This window comes from Schistocerca nitens, chromosome 1 (genome assembly GCF_023898315.1).
Source record: "Schistocerca nitens isolate TAMUIC-IGC-003100 chromosome 1, iqSchNite1.1, whole genome shotgun sequence".
In the NCBI taxonomy this organism is placed as follows: Eukaryota; Metazoa; Arthropoda; class Insecta; order Orthoptera; family Acrididae; genus Schistocerca; species Schistocerca nitens.
Genome location: NC_064614.1, coordinates 714978667 through 715005439, shown reverse-complemented (window position 1 = coordinate 715005439; position 26773 = coordinate 714978667). Strand labels below are relative to the sequence as shown.

Sequence of the window (26773 nt, the reverse complement as noted above, 5' to 3'; positions counted from 1 at the left end):
CTTTAACAATTGTTTGTAGTAATATTTGCTATAAACGTAATTTACTAGTTGATTTACATTCATCTCTGACTATCTTGTGCTGTTATTACTTCAAACAAGGTGTTGTCCATTAGTTTGTGTTTACATCTTGCATTGAAGTTTCCTTGCTACATGCTTAACATTTCATGACAAACAGTTAGCTGTTGGGTTGGGTCTGAAGGCTAAGTGCCAATAAAGTTGTTTGTGCATTTTAGTAAGTTGTAAATTTAGTAGTTTTCAGTATTTCTTGCTGCTTGCTCAATGTGTGGCATTCAAATTTGCTGATTGTACCAGTGGTCATGTGAAATGTATGTCCTAGACAAGGACATGTGGAGTATTTGTGGTACTAATGTTAGTGGTGGATTATTGATGTTACCTAGTAGTTAGTTTGTTTATAGAGAGTAGAGTTTGAAATTACTGGAGTTAGCTCATAAAATGTTCTGTAGTAGCATAACTTATGTAATGTAGATGTATAGTCTTTTTTTAATACAGTTATAAAATTTTTACCATGAGTGAAAAGTGTGGGCTTTGTCATAGACAGGCGAGTACTGGGTTACTGTGAAAGATTTATGTGAAGTGTTTTCATTTGGGAGAATGCTGGGGTGGGGGGTGGGGTGGGGGGGGGGTGGGGGGGAGTGAGATACTCTCCTGGCACATAAGATCTATGCCCTTCAGGTATAGTTACAAAATGCAATGGAGGAACTAGACAGGATGAGGAGAGAGAAGGGGCCTGAAGAATGTGAAGTGGCAGTTGCTACGAAGGCAAGAGAAGGATATATTCAGACAGCTGCACTTCGTGTATGACCAATAGATTCGACCAACTGTCAGAGGTGTAGGAAACATGCAGAAGACCTCAACAGTTTAGAAGGGTAAATCAGTTGTAAACTCAAACAGAAATGATAAGATCCTGCTGTGAGGTAGTTCTCATGTCATAGGTGTAGCCCAACAGTTGCAGAGACTGTTGGGGACTGAGTATCAAATCACCCGCATTGTGAAGTCTAGTGCAAAGTTGCCTCTGTCTAGTGATGATGTAAGGGAGTTATGTAAGAATTTTACAAAAGAAGATCAGATGGTAATTTGCTAGAGTTCAGAATATTTTTTACAGGGGCAGAAGCATGACATAATTGGTGACCTGGAAGGCTGGAGAAGACTGTTGCTCAAAGTGGTCTCACAAATGTGCTCTTTGTGCAGCTGTTTCCGTTTCCAAATTATCTTCATGTTAAGACAGCTGTTAGGTGTGTTAACATGGCGCTCGAGAAAACACTGATGACAGAGAGTATGGCTCACACTGCAGTGGTCCCAGTTGATTTACTCATGGACCAAGTTTCACTAGGAATGGTCTGCACCTCAGTAAGTAGGGCAAAGGTGGGGTCGGCAAAGCTTATAGGTTACAATGTACAGGTGGTTGGGAAGATTCCTGTAGTGATTGGTGTTAAAGTTGCACCTCTCTTAGACTGAGGAATCTGCACACACACACACACACACACACACACACACACACACACACACACACACACACACACACACATTTTAAATATAATTACAAACTACTATGGCTATACGGTCCAGAAAGTAACAGATGTTCCAAAATAAAAAATTAACAATATGAAAAATCCAAATTTTGTTATATACATTTCAAACATACACTTATGCTATTTTTCTACATAATTGCCATTCAAATTGAGGCATTGATCATACCATGGCATATTTTTTTTAATACCATCTCTTTGAAATCTGCTGTCTGCGACTGCAACCACTGGTTTATATCGGCATGCAGTACAACATCAGTATCAAAGTGTTGTATAGCATGCCATGTCTTCATTGCTGGGAAGAGGTGGTAGTCACTCAGTGCCATATCTGGTCCATGTGGTTGACAATCACATGCCTCCCATGCAAAACCCTGTAGGAGCTCGCAGGTACAACTGAGGTGTATGGATGTACATTGAGGTACAAAAAACAAAATATTTGGACTAAGTTATCTCTGAGACTTGTTCTGTATCACCTACTTTAACTTTATCAGTGTCACAATCATGAAATGATGATTTTCACAAATTTTATCATTGATTTTCATCACCAGTTCGTCAGTCACAAGGCTAGGCTTACCACTGCAGTCCTCATCCTCAACACTGGTATGGCTATTTTTAAAGCATAGGCATCTTATGAATGGAATGAAATGTGATTTGATTGGCTTCTACATGAAGACTGAGCTGTGGCTGACTGTAGCTATTACAATAGATGACTGTGTATGACTTTGGCCTAATACTTAGTTGCTTTCAGTTGTTACCAATCTTAGTTTTCAGCATTATGTGTCAAAGAGTATCTTCATGCAACATATCAGTAAATTCAAATCATTTTAAATCCAAATGCACAGAACATTTCTATTACTACTGATCCTTGCAGTATACTAAAGCACTGTGCTGCATATGTTTGCCCAGTAATTATCCACATTTGTAATATTTCATTTCATATTGGTCAGTGATAAATGTTCTTATTAGTGAAACTTCTATATGAAAAAGCAGAAAGGGATAATTTTTACAGTTTTAGAACTATTTTTATGTCATCTGTGTTTCTTAAAGTTGCTGTAAAGGCTATATACATCAGGGCACTTGCTCATTTCAGTTCACATAATTCGCTGTATAAATGTACAGTTTTGTTTTAGAACTGGTTTAACAACTGAAAATGCTATATTCTCCTTCCTCTCTAAGGCACTGGACAGATTAAACAAAAAGTTGCAAATGCCATGCATCTTCTTTGATTTAAGCAAGGTGTTTGGGTTGATAAAAATATTACTGCAGATTTGGACCATTATGGAATAAGAGTAGCAGCTCACAATTGGTTCGTCTCATATCTTAAGAACAGATAGAAAAATGTCTATAAAGAGAAAGGCTGTGACATGGGGTTTGATTGGGGGAGGGGGGAGTTGTCGTCCCTCAGGGCCCAGTGCTGGGACCATTATTGTTTCTTGTATGCGTATATAAATTTTATATCTTTCAATATCACAGGTGATTTCGCAATATTTCTATTTGCTAATGACACTAGCTTGGCGGTGAAGGATGCTGGTTCCAATATAGGCAGTGTATCAAATAGTGCAGTTTGACATAAGTTCATGGCTTGCAGAAAATAAATTGACACTAAATCACAATAAAACTCAGTTTTTACAGTTCCTAACACACAATTCAACTGAAACTGATATTTGTATTACATAGGATGGGGATGTAATTAATGAATCTGAACAATCCAGACTCTTAGGTTTTCAGATATGTGGTAAGCTGTCATGGGAACCCCATGTACAGAATCTTGTTCAAAAACTGAATGCAGCCATACTTACCATTAGAACAGTATCTGCAGTAATTGATAATCCAACATTAAAATTGGTCTCCTTTGCTTATTTTCATTCGCTTGTGAAATATGGTAACTATATTCCGGGCCAAGTAGTGGTGTAAGTTCTAGTCGACCCCTGTTAAGGGGTCTGGGAATTCTGACACTGACCTTTCATTAGACATTTTCTTTGATGTTGTTTGTTGTTAACAACATGAGCTTATTCTCAAGAATTAGCAGCGTTCATTCAGCTAATACTAAGCAGAAATCCAACATGAATTTGGATTGCACTTCCTCAGCTCTTATGCAGAAAGGTGTGCAGTATTTTGCTATGTCCACTTTCAATGAGCTGCCATAAGAAATAAAAAATCACAGCAAGTCATCCATGCATTTTCAAATCTAAAGTGAACTGCCTTATGGCTCACCCCTTCTGTTCTGTTGGGGACTTCCTGGAAAAAGTTAAGCAAATTCCTCTATTACATTGTTGATTAGCTAGTATATATTTAGCAGCTTGTAAATCTGCCACAAAGTGTAAAAAAATCCATTTGAAGAAATAAAGTGTTACCTAGACAGACGATTTTGTGTATAAGTGCCATCATGGTAGCAGACCTGTGGAAAGATTTTGTCTTCCTTGATAATTTAGTGTTTGAAACAAATTTTTATGACACCACTGAGTTTTCACAGTGTAAGACATATAATGGTAAAAGAAAAGTCAAAAGCATGGAAAAACGTACCAGCTGAATTAGAAATAGAAAAAGATCTCCATTATTTTTCTTCAAAATTACAGAAAAAAGTGCTCACATTTACTGACTTATCCTTAGATGTTATTAACAAGTCATTATTTTTTGACTGAGATCTATTTAAAATGGCAGTCATTAACAAAGGAATGCACAATCATTGCTGAACACTTAAATCATATTTTTGGATTGCTTTTCTAACATTCTTAATGAGTGCTAATACTAATCACTTTGATGTGAAATGTGTCACTATAAATCACTGCAAACAAAAAATTCATTGTACAGACATACAACACTTTATATTAAAGACATTTAAAAAAGTAAAGGGAGAAAACCATTTGTCAAAAAGATCATTATAATTTAATGGTAATAACCTTAGAAAAGGCACAAGCTGATAAATAATTACAGCATAAATTGTTTCATGTTAGCACGAACAGACAAGTCTAACCACTATGAGATCACAAGGACTGCTGCTGGCACAGACATTTTTATGTTTTTTTTTTTGCTTTTTACTATGACTTAATGCCAGTGTAAAAACATCACCAGTACTTCATTGAAAGCTTGGCAATGTGTGTGACATATCACTACTACAATATCATTTGCAATAACTGTCCACTGGAAATTACTTTTCAGTAGTGATAATATTTGAGATCTGGACAAGTCTTGTTACTTTTATCAGATCCTATATCACAAGGTGTTGCATTAGTTGTGAGTGGTGCTCAAATGATAAAACTGCAGGTACTAGTATTTTCAACTCGCCCCTCTTCACTCTGAACTCTTCAGTAAGCAGTTTCTCTGAAATCTTGCATTGAAGATTGGTGTTCATGGGAGCTTCACTTGATTCTGTAAAGATGAATGTGAGTTGTTATTATAAAAGGCAGAAGCAAACAATTTTGCAGGCATGAATAATTATAATAGCATATTATCTTACTTGGTGGCCTTGTGTTTTTCATCCTGAACAAACCAGTCTTGGTTTTCCATCAGTTCACACTTCCAATATTCTGGAAAAGAGGAAAAGTGATTTTTTAAAATAAAGGCTAAATATGAGTGTTGGAACTGTTGTAGTCAGAAATATTTTAAAAATTTCACAACTTGTGTAGCCTAACATTGGTGTGAGACAGTTCTCAGTTCAAAGGAAGGTAAAGAGCATGCCATCTTCAATATGACAATGTCATTTACTACAGCACTGTGGTGTTCAAACAAATCTTCAAGTTGATGTTCACTCTAATATAAGCTATGATGAATGATTAATAAAATTTTGACAAGGACTACAGGTGTCTGTAAAACAACAAGTTTTCAGGTGAGAGAGAATATTATAATCTTAAATCAGACAACCCTGCAGGTAGAATAATTAGCCTCTTACTGCATTTTATGATATTGCTTCATTTGGTTTCAGTTATATTTGAGTTATGAACATTCATTGATTCATTTATGCAGAATGTAGAAGTTATTTTCCAAAACAATTTATACAAGCATCAGACACCATCCAATGAGAAATTTGTGGATAATGCTTTGTAAAACATTAATGTGGACTTCACTCACTAAACTCAGCTAATTATTATTGTTGTGTAGCCCACCAGTTATTAGAGGATCCCTCACTAAAGCAATCTAAGAAGGGTGAAATGTAAATACTGAAAACATGATTTCAATTATATAGTACCACTTTTACTTTTTATTGTCATTAGAAGTATTATTCCACCTCATGGTTCAAATGGCTCTGAGCACTATGAGACTTAACATCTGAGGTCATCAGTCCCCTAAACTTAGAACTACTTAAACCTAACTAACCTAAGGAAATCACACACATCCATGCCCGAGGCAGGATTCGAACCTGCGACCATAACGGTCGCGCGGTTCCAGACTGAAGCGCCTAGAACCGCTTGGCCACACCAGCCGGCTTCCATCTCATGGCTTTTACCTTGTAGCAGTATTAGAAATGGAGATTTTGCTGGCACAGAGCATTTACAGTGCCTGTTTACAACTTACAATAGACAAATCAATGAACAACTAATATGACTGAAGAAGTGTCAACTTTTTTTCAAAGTAACAGCTTTCTTTCTGATATGTTTCACTAGATGTAATGGGTACAAACAGGAATAGCAGGAAGCAATATAGTGATGGTTCACTGTTAATGCAGCATACAGATCGAAAAGAAGGAAACGTAAGGCTGAATGTCCAATCGATGTTAAGGTCATTAGACACAAGGCACAAACTCAGATTTGGGAAGCCATGTGCTTCCAAAGGAACTGTCTTGTTATTCACCTTAAACAAACTATGGAACTCACACGAAACCTAAATGAGGATGGCCAGAGGGGGATCTGGACAGCTGTCCTCCCAAATATAAGCCTACTGCTTTAAATATGTGCCACCTCACTTGATGGTGCAAATGAAGGTTCTGTGATCTGCCTTTCATTAATGGATGCACTGACTCATCCCACACTCCTGAAGTCTCTTCTCTTTGATACAATCTGCGAAACACGATCAATGAGTGAAACACAATAAAACAATGTTTGTAGCATATTATACAGGATAACTGTAATTAAAGTTCTATTTTCAAAGTGCTATTGAAAGAGAACTACTACTCAGAATGACATAAAATTTTAACAATACTTAATTGATGCAGAGGGTAAGTTATGGGACAGTAAAATTACCAATAGATGGCACTGTAAGCATCTTAATGGAAATGTGTTTTTAACATAAATGGGGTCAACTACAAATAACCAATGGTTTCAGTTGCACGTGTGCCATCCATACTGTTCAATATGCATGACTGCACAAATTCACCAGTCAACAGTTCTGGCATCGTTAGTCAGGTAAGCCCATCCAACATGGCTAGATCATACCACATTGGATGGGAAAAATTTGTCTTTAATTGTCTTGAGGCCACGAACCACATACGAAATCAAAATGACATTAGTTTTTAATTGTCCTGGGGCAAAAATACACATAAAAAGCAAAACGACATTGGTTTATAACTGTCGTAAGACTGGTGCAACACATGTTCAATATGCTGTCTACCATTTTCTGCCCAAAGTTGAAACCGAGAAACAGCATGTTCCACAACACATCGGAGTGTCTCAGGGGTCACATTCAGAATGTGTTGCACAATGCTTAACTTCAGTTAATCTACATTCATAATTGGGGCACTGAACACAACATCTTTCTGATAACCCTATGGCCCGAAGTCACACAAATTAAGATCAGGTGATCTGGGTGGCCAGGCTGTACGGAAATAACCACTGATAATTCTAGCATTTCTGAAATGCTTCTGCAGCAATTGAATCATTGGCTGCACAATGTACAGAGGAGCACCATCTACCATAAAAATAATCTTACCCACACGTCCATACTGCTGAAAGGCTGGAATAACATTTGTGTGAAAAAGACTCGTAGCATTTACCAGTGACAGTACAGGTAAAATGACTCACAGGACTCAACTCCTCCAAAAAATATGGCCCTATGAAAAACAATGCTGTCAACCTGCACCACACAATCACCTTTGCAGAATGAAGCAGGAAGCAACTCCAGAACAAGGGTGATTCTGCATGGATAGCAATGCAGGATGTTTCATAGGATTTTATTCACTGTGCTCACAGGCATGTCCAACATTCAGGCAGTTCCCCATGCTCTGCGGGTTTCTACATCTAAATCTTTGTGGATACTCTGCATCAATAACATGCTATTCTAATTTGACATCATTCTGGGCAGTGCTCCTCTTTCTATAGCATTCTGAAACCAAAACTTTAACCATGGACACCCTAAACACACCAGAATCAGTGTGAAAACAAAACTTTAAGTAATTAATGTGTGATGGCATAATACTTACAGCAACACTGATCTAAAAGCACATGCTATTTGTTCCATAACAAAATTTTGTAGTACATGAAACACCTGTTTTTTGCCTATACAAATGTTATTTTACTTGATTAACATGTGCATGAGTCTCTCATTCACTAAATCATTCACTAACACTTTGTGTTCCATATAACCTATCACAAAGAGACTTCTGGGAAGTGAAATGAGTCTAGTTATATATAATTATATAATTGCTTCCACATCACTTAATATGTGCACTTAGAAGTAAAGAGCTACTTTGAAAGAAAGGCACTGTTTTTTCTCTTACATTACTTGTATGCTGTTATATATATTAAGTCACCTTTCCTTTCTTTACCATGTGCCTGAAGTTATGTGATAACTTGTCTCCATATAGGTAAATCCGTTCAAATTCTGTGATTTCCAAATGATGTTCTATTACATGTAGCACATCTATAGATAACTCAGGACTTTTATACTTCCTCTACTGATCACAGAATCTTACCTTTACTATTTAATGCATTTTGACGGCAAATTCCAAATGTATGATTATTATCTATTGTGGTGTCCAAGTTGTTATGTTTGTTTCTCTAGTGATTAAGTGCTGCTATAGTTATCCAGGCTCTTTGTTTTTCATAACCATTTATCTGTATCCTTTTCAAAAAAATGCCCAGTGAGAATACTGGAAATCAAGTGACTGGGAAGATATTGCTTCTGGATATGAGTCATACACGTAACAGGGTGTATACATGGACAAGGAAAAAAAAACCAGATTTCCGTGTTAAAAATACATTTTCTCCCGGGTAAAAATACACTTTTTCTGTATAAAGTGACAGTACACTTTCCCTTGGAACTGTTAAAGTTATCAATCCTTTGAATGACTATGGTTTTATATCAAATGCTTATTAGGCCTACTAAAAACAAAAAGCTTTATGTTACGAAATAGTTTCACATTTCATGCATAGACTTCAGCTTCTCAAGCATGAGTTTGGAAAGTAGTAGCACAAAATTTTTGTATAAATTGGAAGCATCATATTCTTCCAGAATTTGTGTGATGTCCCCGTTTCTTCTCCTTCCTCATTCTAACAAACAATCTTGTCATCACTGATTCTGTAACTATTCCTGTCAGTGTCAAAACTCATTCTCTGATTAACTTCACTAACCCTGCCACAATCATCGGTTCAGTTTTCCCACGTCTATTCTCCGGTTAGGTATTATTACGTGTTCGAACAATGCGTTTTCCGTACTACTCCAACTGAACTTCAGCAGCTCTAGCTGGGGACAGTACAACTGGCCCTTACTAGTGTAACAATCTAACAGCCACACTTCTGTACCCAGAAGTGGGAGAAGGTACTACTCATACGCAACTCAACTTTGCAACTGCTCGAACAAATCTAATGTAAACAGTTGTGACGTCATGCTCATAAGATGCAATTTGTTGTTATGAAGCAATGCATAGTCTTCCTAAAGCCTTTGATACATTTTGCTGTTGTCAGATGCTTGCATGAGCACTGTGTTTTGTTGTTGTATGTGGCACATTTCCTTTGCAACTGAAGTTTTATTATCATTTTTTTCTCGTTCATGTTTTAGTGCTACAGTATTTTTCTGCAGTAGCAGGATACAATAATATCCTTTGTTAGAGTCTCGGGTCTTACCAGCCAAAATTACGAAAATTTAACTGAAAACTAAAACAATGAAAAATTCCAGGAATTCTAAAAAATTCCCAGGTTTTTCCCGGTTTTCTCCTGGATGAAAAAATTCCTGAGTTTTTACAGGATCTCCTGGTTGTCCCGTGTCGTATACAACCTGTGTAATCTTGGACCAGAAACTTTCAAATGTTTTTATGTACATTGTTTTATTTACTAGATAAAATATGGCAAAGAAATATGTAGACCGTACATGTGTGGTGCCACCTTGTGAGTGGCAATGCTTCCATAACACCCATATATGATCACCTCACTTAAAATGTAGCACAGAGGAATACCTCGACTCCCTTTAATCACTTACCTATTATAAATATTATTTTTCTTTTCTGTTCCATACAAAATACATACACTGTGCAGATATGAAATATTCAAACTCTTACCCACACTATTTTTCAAACCTTATAACATTATTATTCAGTGTAAAGCTTAAAAGTGGCTGACTAAAACAGTAGACATTAGTGCTACTTTGAGAATACTTATCCAACTGTTAATCAAAATAATTTTGCTGCTTGATTTGTATATGTATTCTCTGCCTGTCCCATCATTTATGTTACTATTGAAATTACTATAACTTTGATTCATAATTTGTAAATGCAATCTTATGTGAGTCTTTAAATAGGTGTTGTGTACAATGCCACAGTATGTGGCTGTCATACAGTCAGTCACCATTAGCCTCAGTCATACAAAATTCCATGTCAGTCTACAGCAAGATACAGCACTGTGAAATTGCATGTATATAATCATTAGTATGTACTGAGTAACAGTGATGGGCAATCACTGGTGCAGAGTTTTAACTGGGTGTTTACTGAGTGCGGACCATACACTCCATTCACTTGTTGGTGTAATTTCGATATATCATAATCTTTCAGAGTTTAATGATCTGTACTACTACAATTGTGAAGTTTAGTGCATAAAAGCTGTTCATCATCAACAAGGAACATTGATAATAACTGTACATAAACTTTAAAATCTACTTTAGCGGTCTTGAAAAGGTATTTAAAAGATATTCATAGCACCAAGAAACCAGTAACTGGACACAGAGAAGAAAAGGTCTTATGAGACATCCATTCAGTCAAGCTAGTAATCTTACATAGTCAATTAAGTGACGCCAGAAGGTCTGGATTCACACAACTGACAGACCACTTCATTAGGACTTGTCATATTGATCTAAGAGTAACAGAATCTTCACATTTGTGTGAAGACAATTATCTATGTTACTGTGCTCCAGGAATAGCTGAGCAGTGGACTCTCTCCTTTGAGTGATCCAGATTTGTGATTTCAATTTCCTCTTTTGTTTCACTTATGATGTATGTAGCTAGGAAAGTATCTAATGATTTTAACTGGACAAGGCATGTAATATCAATAACATCAAATATTTTAGAATAATATTAGGAAGGAATCTTAAATTAAGATTTTTGACAATACAGTTTACTGAAAAGGGTTGCTGCTCAGATATTTTGGAATAATGCTGTGATGAATTAATTGCATGTATGCACAGTGCAAAACACATGCAGTCATACATGTAACAATGGAAGAAGTGTGAGCAAGAGCTCTTTTACAAGCTTGTTTAAATTAAAGAAAGAGATGAACTAAAATATGTATAAACATTGTATTCTGCAAGTTACTACACGTATATCCTCTGACAACAAGTTGTGAATCACCTATTTCTTCCTTGGTTAAGACTACTTTCCCCCTTCCTTCTACTTGTTAGTCTCACATGAAACTATCTAGGATTCCGCTAGCACTTTAGTATTACTCTTGGATGAGCCAGGATTTCTACACTTTGTGGATTCATTCTGACCAAATTTTCATATTAAACTTAATAACAAAAAATTCCCAGAAATTATCTTAATGTCTGTATTCAGGGACTGGAAATTCCTGTTAGCATCATCATAAGCACAAGTGTTCATTATGAACAAGCCACTGTTCTCACATCTTCTTCTTCTTCTTCTTCTTCTATTTCTACAGTATTTATCAGTGTATTCAAACAAATAGCAGTAGCATATATATAACTTCTATATACATAACTTATTCTGAGATGGCACTAATGTCACCCAAAGTAGCAGTTTTTCAGCTAATTCTGTTATATTCATTTGTTGGCCAAGTAATCACAAGTAGAATATTGAATTTTAACAATAAAGTTTTGTTGATACAGCATGCAGGATTATTTTCTACCAAAAATGACACATTTGGAATTTAGGATGGTGAAATATGTTAGATGTACAAAGATAGACTGTTGCTTGATGAGGACTGTGCAGATGAATACCAAATCATCACTGTGTGTGCTTATGCACTATCTGTCAACTGGCAGCAAATGGCTAGTGAAAGATCACCATTCCTCATTTTTCTTTGTTGTTCACATATATATTCAGTAAAGGCCTGCTCTTGAGAGTAGTACAAATTTAATAAAGTAAAATGTATACCTTTCAGTTCCTGCAAGGACCCATCAGTACCTCCATATTCATGAGGCAGGATAGTAGGGCTCACCTCTTCATACAGTGCATCCAAAGAGCCATAGTGGACGTGGACCTGCAACATAATGAAAAAAAATAACTTCATTATTTTTATTGCATTTCCTGTACAACATTTCACTTTGCAAGCTCTTTTTTCTGATGTCCATAACAAGAAAATAAGACGACAAAAATTATTCTATGATAAATATTAGTACGTCTATGTACACCTGGATTAGAGCAACAAAGTGATTGAGAGCTAGTTGTCTGCAAAATAGCTACCATAACAGACAACCACCCAGATAATAACCTTTGTCACACCATCTATTTTGTTCACTGCAGTCATACCTGCCAAGGACAATTATGACCGCTGATATAATTGTTTTGATTAGTTTTTGCTATTTTTTAAAAATTATATACAAAACGATCTCTGCAGCTAACAGTGAAAGTGAGCAGCAGAGTGATAAGGCTTATGCACCTGCTGGGAAAACTCAGTTTTGCATGTTAATGAAAAACATGAAAACCCCTTCAGTGATGAAACAGAAACTGATGTTGAGGGTAGCAAACTAAAAGTAGAAATGCTAAACTCCAGTTTCAAATGTTCCCTTACAAAGGAAGTAGCAGAACAGAGAGAATGGTTATAGCTGTATCTCTCTGGGTGATACACAGTAATACAATCTAGCTGCTATTTCCTAAGTATTACTCCCAAGAAGTGAATTGTAAATATATATTTTACTAATGATATGGATATAATAGAGGGAAACATCCCACTTGGGAAAAATATATCTAAAAACAAAGATGATGTGACTTACCAAATGAAAGCGCTGGCAGGTCGATAGACACATAAACAAACACAAACATTCACACAAAATTCAAGCTTTCGCAACCAACGGTTGCTTCATCAGGAAAGAGGGAAGGAGAGGGAAAGACGAAAGGATGTGGGTTTTAAGGGAGAGCATAAGGAGTCATTCCAATCCCAGGAGCGGAAAGACTTACCTTAGGGGGAAAAAAGGACAGGTATACACTCGCACACACACCCATATCCAACCGCACATACACAGACACAAGCAGACATTTGTGAAGGCAAAGAGTTTCGGCAGAGAAGTCAGTCGAGGCAGAAGTACAGAGGCAAAGATGTTGTTGAAAGAGAGATGGGGTATGAGATTATTGTTTACTAACTTATGGTTAAATTTTTTGTATAAATCTTAATGCATATCTGTGTGAGGCTACTGCTGCCTGAAAGCTCATGTCATGTAACCCCATTTAAATCTTGTGTTAGTACACAATATATACTTTAGATCAGTGCTTCAGAGTTAGCGTATTTACTTCTTGCAGCAGCCTTTGTGTAAGCATATATATCCATTTTCAGTAGAGAAATTTGTTTCTGTTTTACGAACTAGTGGATCTTATGCCATAGTAAGAATTTAAGTGTTTCTTTATTCTCCTTGTTTATATTTTGCATATGTTCCAACCTCAGTAGTGCCACAATCGAGCAATTTTCCCTTTTTTGGGGGTCTGTTGGTGCTTCCACAGTTACTCCTCACTGCTTTGTCTGTATTTTTGAGAGCTTAATCAGATTTTTTTATGTAGTAAAGTTTGAGTATAGCCTTTGCTTGTTGTGAGCAGACACAAGTAGAATTGGCTGCTGTCCATACTGAAGGCTGTGTTGGGCACCATTGACAGGTTTCTGGCTACTTTTAAGAATTTTTAACATCATGCAGCCCCGTCAGCAACTGTGATAATTAAACATATAACATGTCAGCCTCAGTTGCAAATAGAAACCAATCTGGTTTCTATTTGCATCTGGTGACTAGGTTGTTGCTGCATCTTCTGATACACAACATCTGACCAGTTTGTCTTCACTCAAGACTCAGTGGCACATGTCAATGAGCGGAAGGTGAAAGAGGAAATGGGCTGCAGAGGTGTTCAAGATGTCTTGGAAACAGGTTTGAGATGGTATGCAGTGTTGACAATATTTCTGAGCCAGCACGGGATGCCTCTTCTGCTGGGACACTGGCCATTTTTCCTGCCAAGTTCAGACAAGTGCAGAGGGCGAGTATGCTAGACATTGGGAGCTCCAATGTTTGGCAGGTAATGGAGCCCCAGAAGGGAATAGCATGCAGGGTGGGAAAGAATGCCAATGTGGCTTTAGTATGATTACTGAGCTGCATGGGAGAGGGGAGGGGAAGGGGGAGGGTGGGGGATTGTCCATGACAAGGTAGAGGCTCTGCCAATGGTTATTGAGTGCACAGGGTGCAACCACTTGGAAATAATGACATGTTGGCACAAATGATCCCTGTCCTTTGGGTTCTGAGGCTGTTCTCATTTCCTTTCAGCAGATGGCTAGTTTGGTGAAGATAGTTAGTGTAGAATGAGGGTTGCAAGCTAAGCTGACTATTTGTAGCGTCATACCCAAGGTCAGTCATGGTCCTCTGGTTTGGAGCTGAGTGGAAGGTCTAAACCAGAGGCTCAGACAACTCTGCAATGGTATTGGATGCAAATTTCTTGACCCTCACTATCGGATGGAGTATTGTTGGATTCCCCTTAACCTTTGTATGCATACTCTGGGTCCAACGGACTCAGAGAGAGTTTTAACCTTTATTGCTGTGTGAAAGACTTAAAACTGAGCCCCCACTCTTCAGGTATGCTCTCTTACAATATTAAGTAACACATTGAAGGTACCCTTAGGTATCTATGCCACTAAGTTTTCTTAACTCATATTTTCTTCTTTCTACCACACATGTACATAACCTATGTCTGACAGACCCTGTGGTTTATGTTGCAGTGTCATTAAAGTAGACTGCGTTGCAATCAATAATATTTTACAGTAATTCAGAGAAAACATTATTTGCACACATACACAATGTTGTGATTCTGGATAATATATTGCTATAACTTGCAAATCTGTTCAGCAGTCAGACTGCGTACTACTGTGTTGTGCAAGAGAGTGAAATAGGCAGTAGGTAGTCACAAATATGTGAAGCAGTACAGAAATGTTATAGCAGTTTGCTATATGGTATCATTGTGTTTGACAGTCAGTAATCATTCAGAAGAAAGGTAAAGGTCATTTGTAACACTAAAAAATAACACGGAAAGCGGTTATATTCCTACAGTCCATGGAAGGAGAGAGTACTAAGGTTATTTGTTCGTATTATTATTTTTCAGATAGAGGATGAGGAAAAGTTGAACAAAGCAAAACTGAGCATAAGGAGAGCAATGACAGAATGTTCAGTGACTCTGAAAGTAAACTTTTGTCAAATGATCTGAGCAAAGACCTTAAAAGGTTTTGTTCTTATGTAAAATCAGTAATCAGTGCTAAATCGTCTATTGATTCACTCAAGTGACCATACTGGCATTGAAACAGAAGATAACAGAGGCCAAAATACTGAATTTTGCCTTCCAAAACTGTTTCACCTTTGAATATCATAACATGGACCCTCGTTTCAATCATCATATGAACATCGAAGAGGCAGATATTGAGGTAACTGACTGCACAACAGAAAAGCAGGGATTGATGATTGTGAAGGCTCTGGCAGTTGACCCTGAACATAGATAAATGTAATATATTGTACATAGATAGGAAAAGAGAAATACAATGGTGTACAAGTACACCATTGATGAAAATTTGCTAGTAACAGAGGCATCAGGACCAGATGAGATATCTATACTATTCTACAAATATTATGTGAAAGAGCTTGCTCCCCTTATGTCAGCAATTTATAGTAGATCACTGATGAAATGTAAAGTATGTAAGAAATGGAACAAAGTGCTAGTCATTCCCGTTTTCAAGATGGGTCATAGAACAAATGATCATAATTATAGGTCTATATTGCTGACATCAATCTTTCGTAGAATTATAGAAAGTGTTTTATGTTCAAGATTTATGACATTTTAGGGAACAAAAATCTCCTCTATGAAAATCAACATGGATTCTGTTAACAGAGACCTTGTGAAACTCTAATCCACCACACTGCAGACAATGGTGGACACTGTCCTGCAATGCCAAGTATCGGTCCAGATCTGTGACAGGATTCAAGACTTCCTTGCAGACAGAACTCAACATGTCATTCTCAACAGAAAAAATGGTTCAAATGGCTCTGAGCACTATGGGACTTAACTTCTAAGGTCATCAGTCCCCTAGAACTTAGAACTACTTAAACCTAACTAACCTAAGGACATCACACACATCCATGCCTGAGGCAGGATTCGAACCTGCGACCGTAGCGGTCGCGCGGTTCCAGACTGTAGCGCCTAGGACCGCTCGGCCACCTCGGCCGGCTGTTCTCAACAGAAGAAAATTGACAGATGTACATGTAATTTCCACACTGTCAGAAGGTCTTTCGGACTGTATACAGACGATGTGGTTATTTATAAGAAATTAGCAATGGCAGAAGTTCATATCAATTTTCAGAATGACCTGCAGGGATTGATGATTGTGAAGGCTCTGGCAGTTGACCCTGAACATAAATAAATGTAATATATTGTACATAGATAGGAAAAGAGAAATACAATGGTGTACAAGTACACCATTGATGACAATTTGCTAGTAACAGTATCTAGCATAAAAATCTAGGAGTTAACTACCCAGAGTGATCTTAAATGATATTACCACAAAAAACAAATAGTAGGAAAAGCAGATGCCACACAGATTCATAGGAAGAATCCTAAGGAAATGTAACTCATCCATAAAAGCTTAGGAGGCATTTGGTCAAACAATTCTTGATTATTGTTCATCTGTCTGGGATCCTGATCAGGTATAACTGACAGAAAAGATAGAGGAGATACAACAAAGAGTGGCACATCTCACCACAGGATCATTTAGTTGGTGTGAGAGTATTACACAGATTCTCAACAAACTACAGTTGCAGACATTAAAAGAGGTGTGCTGTGCACCATGGAGAGGTTTGCTGTTGAAATTTTGAGAGAGTTCTTTCCAGCACAGCCACATAAGACATTACTTCCTCACACTTACCTCTCATAAAATGACCACAACAAGAAATTTCAAGAAACTGGAGCTAATACTGAGGCTTCCTGGCTATCATTTTTCCCAAGTGCCCTTTGCAAGTAAAATAGGGAAGGAGAGATCAGTTAGTGACATCAGAAGTACCCTCCGCCACATACCATTTGGTGTGAAGTGTTTCTGAAAGCATCATTTGTGTCAAACTCAGCCTGCCCTTTTCTTACACAATATACTGCAAGTGCTATTTGACACAGCGCCCCACTGCAGACTGTTAATGAAGGTACAAACATATTGAATAGGTTCCCAGATATGTGAGTGATTCGAAGGCTTCGTAAGTAGTAGAACACCACAATATGCTGTGCTCAACTGCAAGTGTTTATCAGATGCAAGGCTGCTGTCAGGAGTGCCCTAGGGAAGCGTGAGAGGACAACTTTTATTGTATATATTCCTAAATGATCTGGCAGAGAGGGGAGCAGCAATTCTCAGCTGTTTCCTGGTGATGCTGTGATGTACACGAAGATGTCATTGTTGAGTGACTGTAGGAGGATAAAAAAGGAGTTAGACTATATTTCTATTTAGTGTGATGAATGGTAGCTAGTTCTAAATGCAGAAAAATGTAAGTTAATGCAGATGAGTAGGAAAAAAAAAATCCCTAATGTTTGAATAAGCAGCACTAGAGTCCTGCTTGACACAGCCACATCTTTTAAATATGTGGGCGTAATGCTGCTAAGTTATATGAAATGGAACAAGCCTGTTAGGATTGTGGTAGGGAAGGTGAATGGTTGACTTTGGTTTATGGGGAGTCTTTTGGGAAAGTGTGATCTATCGGTAAAGGAGACTACACATAGGACACTAGTGTGACCTACTCTTGAGTACTGCAAGTGTTTGGGATCTGTACAAGGTCAGATTAAAGGAAGATATCAAAGCAATTAAGAGGCATGTTGCTAGAGTTGATACCGGTAGGTTTGAATAATACCCAAGTATTATGGAGTATTATGGATATGCTTCAGGAACTTGCATTTGAATCCATAGAGGGAAGACAATGATGTTTTCGTGGAACACTGCTGAGAAAATTTAGTGAGCATTTGAAGCTGACTGCAGAATGATTCTAATGCTGCCAACATATATTGTATGTAAGGACCACAAAGATAAAGTATGAGAAATCTGGGATGTACATAGGCATATCTACAGTTAGTCCCCCCCCCCCTCTCTCTCTCTCTCTCTCTGTGTGTGTGTGGGGGGGGGGGGTTACAGGAAAGGAAATGACTAGCAGTGGTACATGGTAACCTCTGCCATGCATCGTATGTAGCTAGCAGAGTATGAACATAGATCCAGATGTAAAGGTAAAAAGAAAAACCCAGGAATGAGTTAGTTACAGGCTCTATGGATACTTTTAACAATTCTTTTATCAAAATGATGTGGAACAATCCAATTTACAGGATATATATATACAAAGTCATTGTCAACATTAATGAAGACCTTATTTCTGGTCTTATTCATGAACCTACTATATATATATATATATATATATATATATATATATATATATATATATATATATATATATATATATATATAATAGGGGGAAACATACCACGTAGGAAAAATATATCGAAAAACAAAGATGATGTGACTTACCAAATGAAAGTGCTGGCAGGTCGACAGACACACAAACATACACACAAAATTCAAGCTTTCGCAACAAACTGTTGCCTCATCAGGAAAGAGGGGAAGGAGAGGGAAAGACGAAAGGATGTGGGTTTTAAGGGAGAGGGTAAGGAGTCATTCCAATCCCGGGAGCGGAAAGACTTACCTTAGGGGGAAAAAAGGACAGGTATACACTCGCACACACACACATATCCATCCACACATATACAGACACAAGCAGACATATTGGTTTTTCGCTTTGTCAGGAAAGAGGGAAGGAGAGGGAAAGATGAAAGGATGTGGGTTTTAAGGGAGAGGGTAAGGAGTCATTCCAATCCCAGGAGCGGAAAGACTTACCTTATGGGGAAAAAAGGACAGGTATACACTCGCACACACACACCTATCCATCCACACATATACAGACACAAGCAGACATATTTAAAGACAAAGAGTTTGGGCAGAGATGTCAGTCGGGGCGGAAGTGCAGAGGCAAAGATGTTGTTGAATGGCAGGTGAGGTATGAGTGCCGGCAACTTGAAATTAGCAGAGATTGAGGCCTGGTGGATAACGGGAAGAGAGGATATATTGAAGGGCAAGTTCCCATCTCCGGAGTTCGGATAGGTTGGTGTTGGTGGGAAGTATCCAGATAACCCGGATGGTGTAACACTGTGCCAAGATGTGCTGGCCGTGCACCAAGGCATGTTTAGCCACAGGGTGATCCTCATTACCAACAAACACTGTCTGCCTGTGTCCATTCATGCGAATGAACAGTTTGTTGCTGGTCATTCCCACACAGAAAGCGTCACAGTGTAGGCAGGTCAGTTGGTAAATCACGTGGGTGCTTTCACACGTGGCTCTGCCTTTGATCGTGTACAACTTCTGGGTTACAGGACTGGAGTAGGTGGTGGTGGGAGGGTGCATGGGGCAGGTTTTACACCGGGGGTGGTTACAAGGGTAGGAGCCAGAGGGTAGGGAAGGTGGTTTGGGGATTTCATAGGGATGAACCAAGAGGTTACGAAGGTTAGGTGGATGGCAGAAAGACACTCTTGTTGGAGTGGGGAGGATATCATGAAGGATGGATCTCATTTCGGGGCAGGATTTGAGGAAGTCGTATCCCTGCTGGAGAGCCACATTCAGAGTCTGATCCAGTCCCGGGAAGTATCCTGTCACAAGTGGGGCACTTTTGGGGTTCTTCTGTGAGAGGTTCTGGGTTTGAGGGGATGAGGAAGTGGCTCTCGTTATTTGCTTCTGTACCAAGTCGGGAGGGTAGTTGCAGGATGCGAAAGCTGTTTTCAGGTTGTTGGTGTAATGGTTCAGGGATTCAGGACTGGAGCAGGGTATATATATATCCAAAAACAAAGATGATGTGACTTACCAAATGAAAGTGCTGGCAGGTCGACAGACACACAAACACAAACAAACATACACACAAAATTCAAGCTTTCGCAACAAACTGTTGCCTCATCAGGAAAGAGGGAAGGAGAGGGAAAGACAAAAGGATGTGGGTTTTAAGGGAGAGGGTAAGGAGTCATTCCAATCCCGGGAGTGGAAAGACTTACCTTAGGGGGAAAAAAGGACAGGTATACACTCGCACACACACACCTATCCATCCACACATATACAGACACAAGCAGACATATTTAAAGACAAAGAGTTTGGGCAGAGATGTCAGTCGAGGCGGAAGTGAAGAGGCAAAGATGATGTTGAATGACAGGTGAGGTATGAGTGGCGGCAACTTGAAATTAGTGGAGATTGAGGGCTGGTGGGTAATGGGAAGAGAGGATATATTGAAGAGCAAGTTCCCATCTCCGGAGTTCGGATAGGTTGGTGTTGGTGGGAAGTATCCAGATAACCCGGACGGTGTAACACTGTGCCGAGATGTGCTGGCCGTGCACCAAGGCATGTTTAGCCACAGGGTGATCCTCATTACCAACAAACACTGTCTGCCTGTGTCCATTCATGCGAATGGACAGTTTGTTGCTGGTCATTCCCACATAGAATGCATCACAGTGTAGGCAGGTCAGTTGGTAAATCACGTGGGTGCTTTCACATGTGGCTCTGCCTTTGATCGTGTACACCTTCCTGGTTACAGGACTGGAGTAGGTGGTGGTGGGAGGGTGCATGGGACAGGTTTTACACTGGGGGCGGTTACAAGGATAGGAGCCAGAGGGTAGGTAAGGTGGTTTGGGGATTTCATAGGGATGAACTAACAGGTTACGAAGGTTAGGTGCCAGCCGAAGTGGCCGTGCGGTTAAATGCGCTGCAGTCTGGAACCGCAAGACCGCTACGGTCGCAGGTTCGAATCCTGCCTTGGGCATGGATGTTTGTGATGTCCTTAGGTTAGTTACGTTTAACTAGTTCTAAGTTCTAGGGGACTAATGACCTCAGCAGTTGAGTCCCATAGTGCTCAGAGCTATTTTTTTTAAGGTTAGGTGGACGGCAGAAAGACACTCTTGGTGGAGTGGGGAGGATTTCATGAAGGATGGATCTCATTTCAGGGCAGGATTTGAGGAAGTCGTATCCCTGCTGGAGAGCCACATTCAGAGTCTGGTCCAGTTCCAGAAAGTATCCTGTCACAAGTGGGCACTTTTGTGGTTCTTCTGTGGGGGATTCTGGGTTCGAGGGGATGAGGAAGTGGCTCTGGTTATTTGCTTCTGTACCAGGTCGGGAGGGTAGTTGTGAGATGCGAAAGCTGTTGTCAGGTTGTTGGTGTAATGGTTCAGGGATTCCAGACTGGAGCAGGTCCGTTTGCCACGAAGACCTAGGCTGTAGGGAAGGGACCGTTTGATGTGGAATGGGTGGCAGCTGTCATAATGCAGGTACTGTTGCTTGTTGGTGGGTTTGATGTGGACGGACGTGTGAAGCTGGCCATTGGACAGGTGGAGGTCAGCGTCAAGGAAAGTGGCATGGGATTTGGAGTAGGACCAGGTGAATCTGATGGAACCAAAGGAGTTGAGGTTGGAGAGGAAATTCTGAAGTTCTTCTTCACTGTAAGTCCAGATCATGAAGATGTCATCAATAAATCTGTACCAAACTTTGGGTTGGCAGGCCTGGGTAACCAAGAAGGCTTCCTCTAAGCGACCCATGAATAGGTTGGCGTACGAGGGGGCCATCCTGGTACCCATGGCTGTTCCCTTTAATTGTTGGTATGTCTGGCCTTCAAAAGTGAAGAAGTTGTGGGTCAGGATGAAGCTGGCAAAGGTGATGAGGAAAGAGGTTTTAGGTAGGGTGGCAGGTGATCGGCGTGAAAGGAAGTGCTCCATCGCAGCGAGGCCCTGGACGTGCAGAATATTTGTGTATAAGGAAGTGGCATCAATGGTTACAAGGATGGTTTCCGAGGGTAACGGATTGGGTAAGGATTCCAGGCGTTCGAGAAAGTGGTTGGTGTCTTTGATGAAGGATGGGAGACTGCATGTAATGGGTTGAAGGTGTTGATCTACATAGGCAGAGATCTGTTCTGTGGGGGCTTGGTAACCAGCTACAATGGGGCAGCCGGGATGATTGGGTTTGTGGATTTTAGGAAGAAGGTAGAAGGTAGGGGTGCGGGGTGTCGGTGGGGTCAGGAAGTTGATGGAGTCAGGTGAAAGGTTTTGCAGGGGGCCTAAGGTTCTGAGGATTCCTTGAAGCTCCGCCTGGACATCGGGAATGGGGTTACCTTGGCAAACTTTGTATGTGGTGTTGTCTGAAAGCTGACGCAGTCCCTCAGCCACATACTCCCGACGATCAAGTACCACGGTCGTGGAACCCTTGTCTGCCGGAAGAATGACGATGGATCGGTCAGCCTTCAGATCACGGATAGCCTGGGCTTCAGCAGTGGTGATGTTTGGAGTAGGATCAAGGTTTTTTAAGAAGGATTGAGATGCAAGGCTGGAAGTCAGAAATTCCTGGAAGGTTTGGAGAGGGTGATTTTGAGGAAGAGGAGGTGGGTCCCGCTGCGACGGAGGACGGAACTGTTCCAGGCAGGGTTCAATTTGGATGGTGTCTTGGGGAGTTGGATCATTAGGAGTAGGATTAGGATCATTTTTCTTCGTGGCAAAGTGAATATTTTACGATTCAAACCAGCTGTGTGTAAAGTTCCATAAAACATGAGCTTTTCTAAGAGAGTATCATGATTTATACAATCAAACGCTTTGGAAAGATCATAAAAATACCAACTGCCAATATACCAGGTGTACCGGTATGATATGAGCGTTTTTTCGTGAAAATGAAACACTGATTTTGAATTGAAAAGTAAAAACATTTTATTCAAACTGACCATTGCTTCCTATACATTTTGACCACCTTTCTGGCAATTTGTGGACACCACGCCAATAGAAATGTTCGTCTTTTGAAGCAAACCAATCAGACACCCAATTTTCGACTTCTTCGTAGGAATCGAAGTGTTCCTCAGCCAATGCGTACCCCTTGATGAAAACAAATGGTAGTCAGAAGGGGCCAAGTCTGGTGAATATGGTGGGTGGGGTAGCAGCTCCCAGCCAACTGTTTTGATTGTATCCTGGACCAGTTTTCTTTGTGTGCAGGTGCATTGTCGTGTAAAAAAATTACTTTGCCATGTCTTCTGGCCCATTCTGGTCTTTTTTTGATCAATGCATAGTTCAAATTGATCATTTGTTGTCTGTAGCGATTAGTATTCACAGTTTCACTGGGTTTTAGAAGCTCATGCTGCACCACATCTTTCTGATCCCACCAAACACAGAGCGTTGTCTTCTTGCTGAATCGATCTGGTTTTGCAGTCGATGTTGATGGTTGTCCCGGATTAACCCATGATTTTTCCCATTGAGGATTCTTAAAATAAATCCATTTTTCATCACCAGTAACAATTCGATCTAAAACTGATTTTCTTTCATGTCTTTGAAGCAAAATTTGACAAATGGTTTTTTGGTTTTCCATCTGTCTTTCATTCAATTAATGTGACACGCATTTTCCACACTTTTGGATCTTTCCCATAGCTTTCAAACGGTCAGAAATTGTTTGTTGTGCAACATTTAGCATTGCTGCCATTTGCTTCTGGCTCAAAGTACCATCTTCATCCAATATTGCTTGCAATTCAGCGTCTTTGTTCTTTTTTGGTGGTCTTCCATGTTCTTCATTTCTTACATCAAAATCATTATTTCTGAACCATTGAAACCATCTTTTGCATGTTGCTTCTGATAGAGCATGATCACCATATGCCTCGACAAGCATTCAATGCGACTCTGCAGCACTTTTTTTCAAATGAAAACAAAAAATTACTGCTTTCCGCAGATCATCACTTTCAAAAATTCGACATTGTTGACATCATGAAAACATAAGATGTTGTTTGTTCCTTGACTTGATGTATACTAAATATCTTTGACAGATGTAGAGGTCAAACAAAACAAAAAAAACTTAAGGCTTGTTCACAACAAATGTTCCCTATCTACACATTTGTATCTTAACGCTCATTTCATACCGGTACACCTGGTACTGTTATTTATGAATGTGTAAATAGCATTCTCAGTCGAACAACCCTTTTGAAATCTAGACTGTGATGTGCTAAGTTCATTGTTTCCACTTAAGTGCGTGACTTTTTTGAATATTGCCCCAGTTTAATACTCATACCACAGAAAAGCTGACTGAAGTAAGTGTTTGTGTAACTGGTGTCAAGAAATGCAGCAAGTTATCATGGGTGGAGAGTCAAGTGTCAGAAAAGAAGTAACTCGGGTCATGCCGCAGGGAAATGTGTTGGACCTTTGCTGTTCATGTTGTTTATTAATGACCTCTACCATATCCTACTACTGGTGCACGCAAGAGTGAGCGCATTGAGTGTAGTGTCACGCATGAGTGTACTTAAGTCAGCCACCAATAGTATCACTGCAGGACGCCCACTAGAGGCCACCTATAGGAAGCGTGCCCAGGGCGCCTATATACATGCAGAGCAGTGCTGACTCACTCTCACTATGTTCTTTCAATTTGTGCCACTCACATCTGTTGTTTGCCTATTGCTTTTGTTGCCCCTTCTGTTTGATTCTTTTGTCTTGTTACTTGTGGAGTCACAAGAGGTTTAATTCAGTTACAGTTCAGAGGTTTATGAATGAAGCCATATTTGTGTTTCTTGGCTCAGTGTCATCTGAGACTTTTTGCAGATGATGCAGTTATCTATATCTGAAAGAATCTGCATAAATATTAAGTCAGATTTTGGTAAGATTTCAAAGTGGTGCAAAGATTGGTAACTTGCTTTAAATGTTCAGAAATGTAAAATTGTGCACTTGACAAAAGACGAAAATATAGTATAATGTGACTATAATTTCAATGAGTTGCAGTTGGAATGTGTCAACTATCACTAATAACTGGGTGTAACAGTTTCTATGGATATGAAATGCAGTGATCACAGAGGCTCACTTGTAGGTAAAACAGGTGGGAGACTTCAGTTTATTGGTAGAATACTGGGGAATGCAATCAATCTGCAAAGGCAACTGCTTGCAAATCACTTGTGCATGCTATCCTAGAATATTGCTCCCTTAACAAAAAACCATACCTAAAGATTGGAAAGTTTCACAGTCCACAACAGTACTCAAGAGAGGATGAGTTACAGATTTATAACACTGATGTCGATTGGCAGTGGTATTTTGGAACATTACTGCATATGAAGGTTATGTATTACTTTGAAGAAAACAAAATTTTGACACAGGCAGCAGGGATTCAGAAAATACTGTTCTTGTGAAACACAACTAACTCTTTATTCACACAAAGTAATTAGCGCTATTGACACAGGATCTCAAATTGACTCCATACTTCCAAGATTTCCAGAAGGCCACTGACAACGTTCTGTGTGTGCCACTGGATTCATAATTTCCTGTCAGAAATGTCACAGTATGTAGCAATAGATGGAAAGTCACTAAGTGAAACAGAAGTGACATCTGGCATTCCCCAAAGAATGCTATAATGTCCTTTGTGGTTCCTAATCTATATAAACAAATTGGGAGACAATCTGAGCACCTCTCTTAGATTGTTTGCAGATGGCACTGTCATTTACTGTCTAGTCAAGTCATCAGATGATCAAAACTAACTGCAAAATGATTTAGACATTATACTTATATGGTGCGAAAAGTAGCAATTGACTCTAAATAAAGAACAATGAGAGATCATTTACATGAATACTACAGGATATCCATTAAATTATTTCAGTTACATGATAAATCACACAAATATAAAGGCTGTTGATGCAACTACATACCTAGCAATTACATTTACAAGCAACTTAAATTTGACTGGTCACATAGATAATTTTGTGGGGACTGCAAAAGAAAGACTGTGTTTCATAGGCAGAACATTTAGAAGATGCAACAGGTCTTTGTAAGAGACTGCCTATGCTATGCTTGTCCATCCTCCGCTGGAGTACTGGTGTGTAGTATGAGTTCCTTACCAGATAGGATTGACAGAGTCTATCAAAAAAATCCAAATAATGGCAACTTGTTTTGTATTATTGCGAGAGTGTGTCATGGATACGATAAGCGATTTCAGTAGAACTTATTACAACAAAGATGTTTTTCATTGTGCTGAGAGCTTACCACAAAATTTCAAACATCACCTTCCTCCTCTGAATGTGAAAATATTTTATTGATGCCAGCCTACAAAGGGAGAAATAAGAGAAATCAGAGCTCATGCACAGATTATTTTTCCCACAGGCTGTAAGTGAGTGAGTGGCAGAGAAATATCCTGTAGGTGGTTCAATGAATCGTCTGCAAGACACTTAAATGTGCATTGCAGAGTCGTCATATAGATGTAGATGTGGGTGTAGACCTGAAACAAATAAGATAACAAGGGACATTAAATGTGTACAGAGAAGAACAGCACAATTGGTCATAGGTTTGTTTGATCCATGGGAAAGTGTCACGGAAATGCCAAAGAAACTGAACTGGCAGACTCCTGAAGATAGATGTAAACTATCCCAAGAAAGCCTAGTAGAAACGTTAAAGAACTCGCTTTAAATGCTGATTCTAGGAGTATACTAGAACTTCTATGTATTGCTGCCTTAGGGATCGTGAGGACGAGATTAGAATAATTACACACAAGCATTTCAACTATCATTCTTTCCACAAACTGTACATGAGTGGAATAGGAAGAAATCCTGCTAATTGGGACAATGGAACATGCCCTCTGCTA

The 26773-nt window shown here is 39.2% G+C and overlaps 1 protein-coding gene across 1 annotated transcript in view; it reads right to left on the bottom strand.

Annotated features, from left to right (window-relative positions):
• Window positions 1-4410: 4410 nt before the first annotated feature.
• LOC126259919 (retinol-binding protein pinta) overlaps window positions 4411-26773 on the bottom strand; it is a 49584-nt gene continuing 27221 nt past the window's right edge. Inside the window, exons 6-8 of the mRNA XM_049957013.1 lie at window positions 12016-12121; window positions 5005-5074; window positions 4411-4916 (exon numbers count right to left, since the gene is read on the bottom strand). Coding sequence (XP_049812970.1) covers window positions 4907-4916; window positions 5005-5074; window positions 12016-12121 — 186 coding nt within the window. The 3' untranslated portion in view covers window positions 4411-4906. The remainder of the gene's footprint in view (window positions 4917-5004; window positions 5075-12015; window positions 12122-26773) is intronic.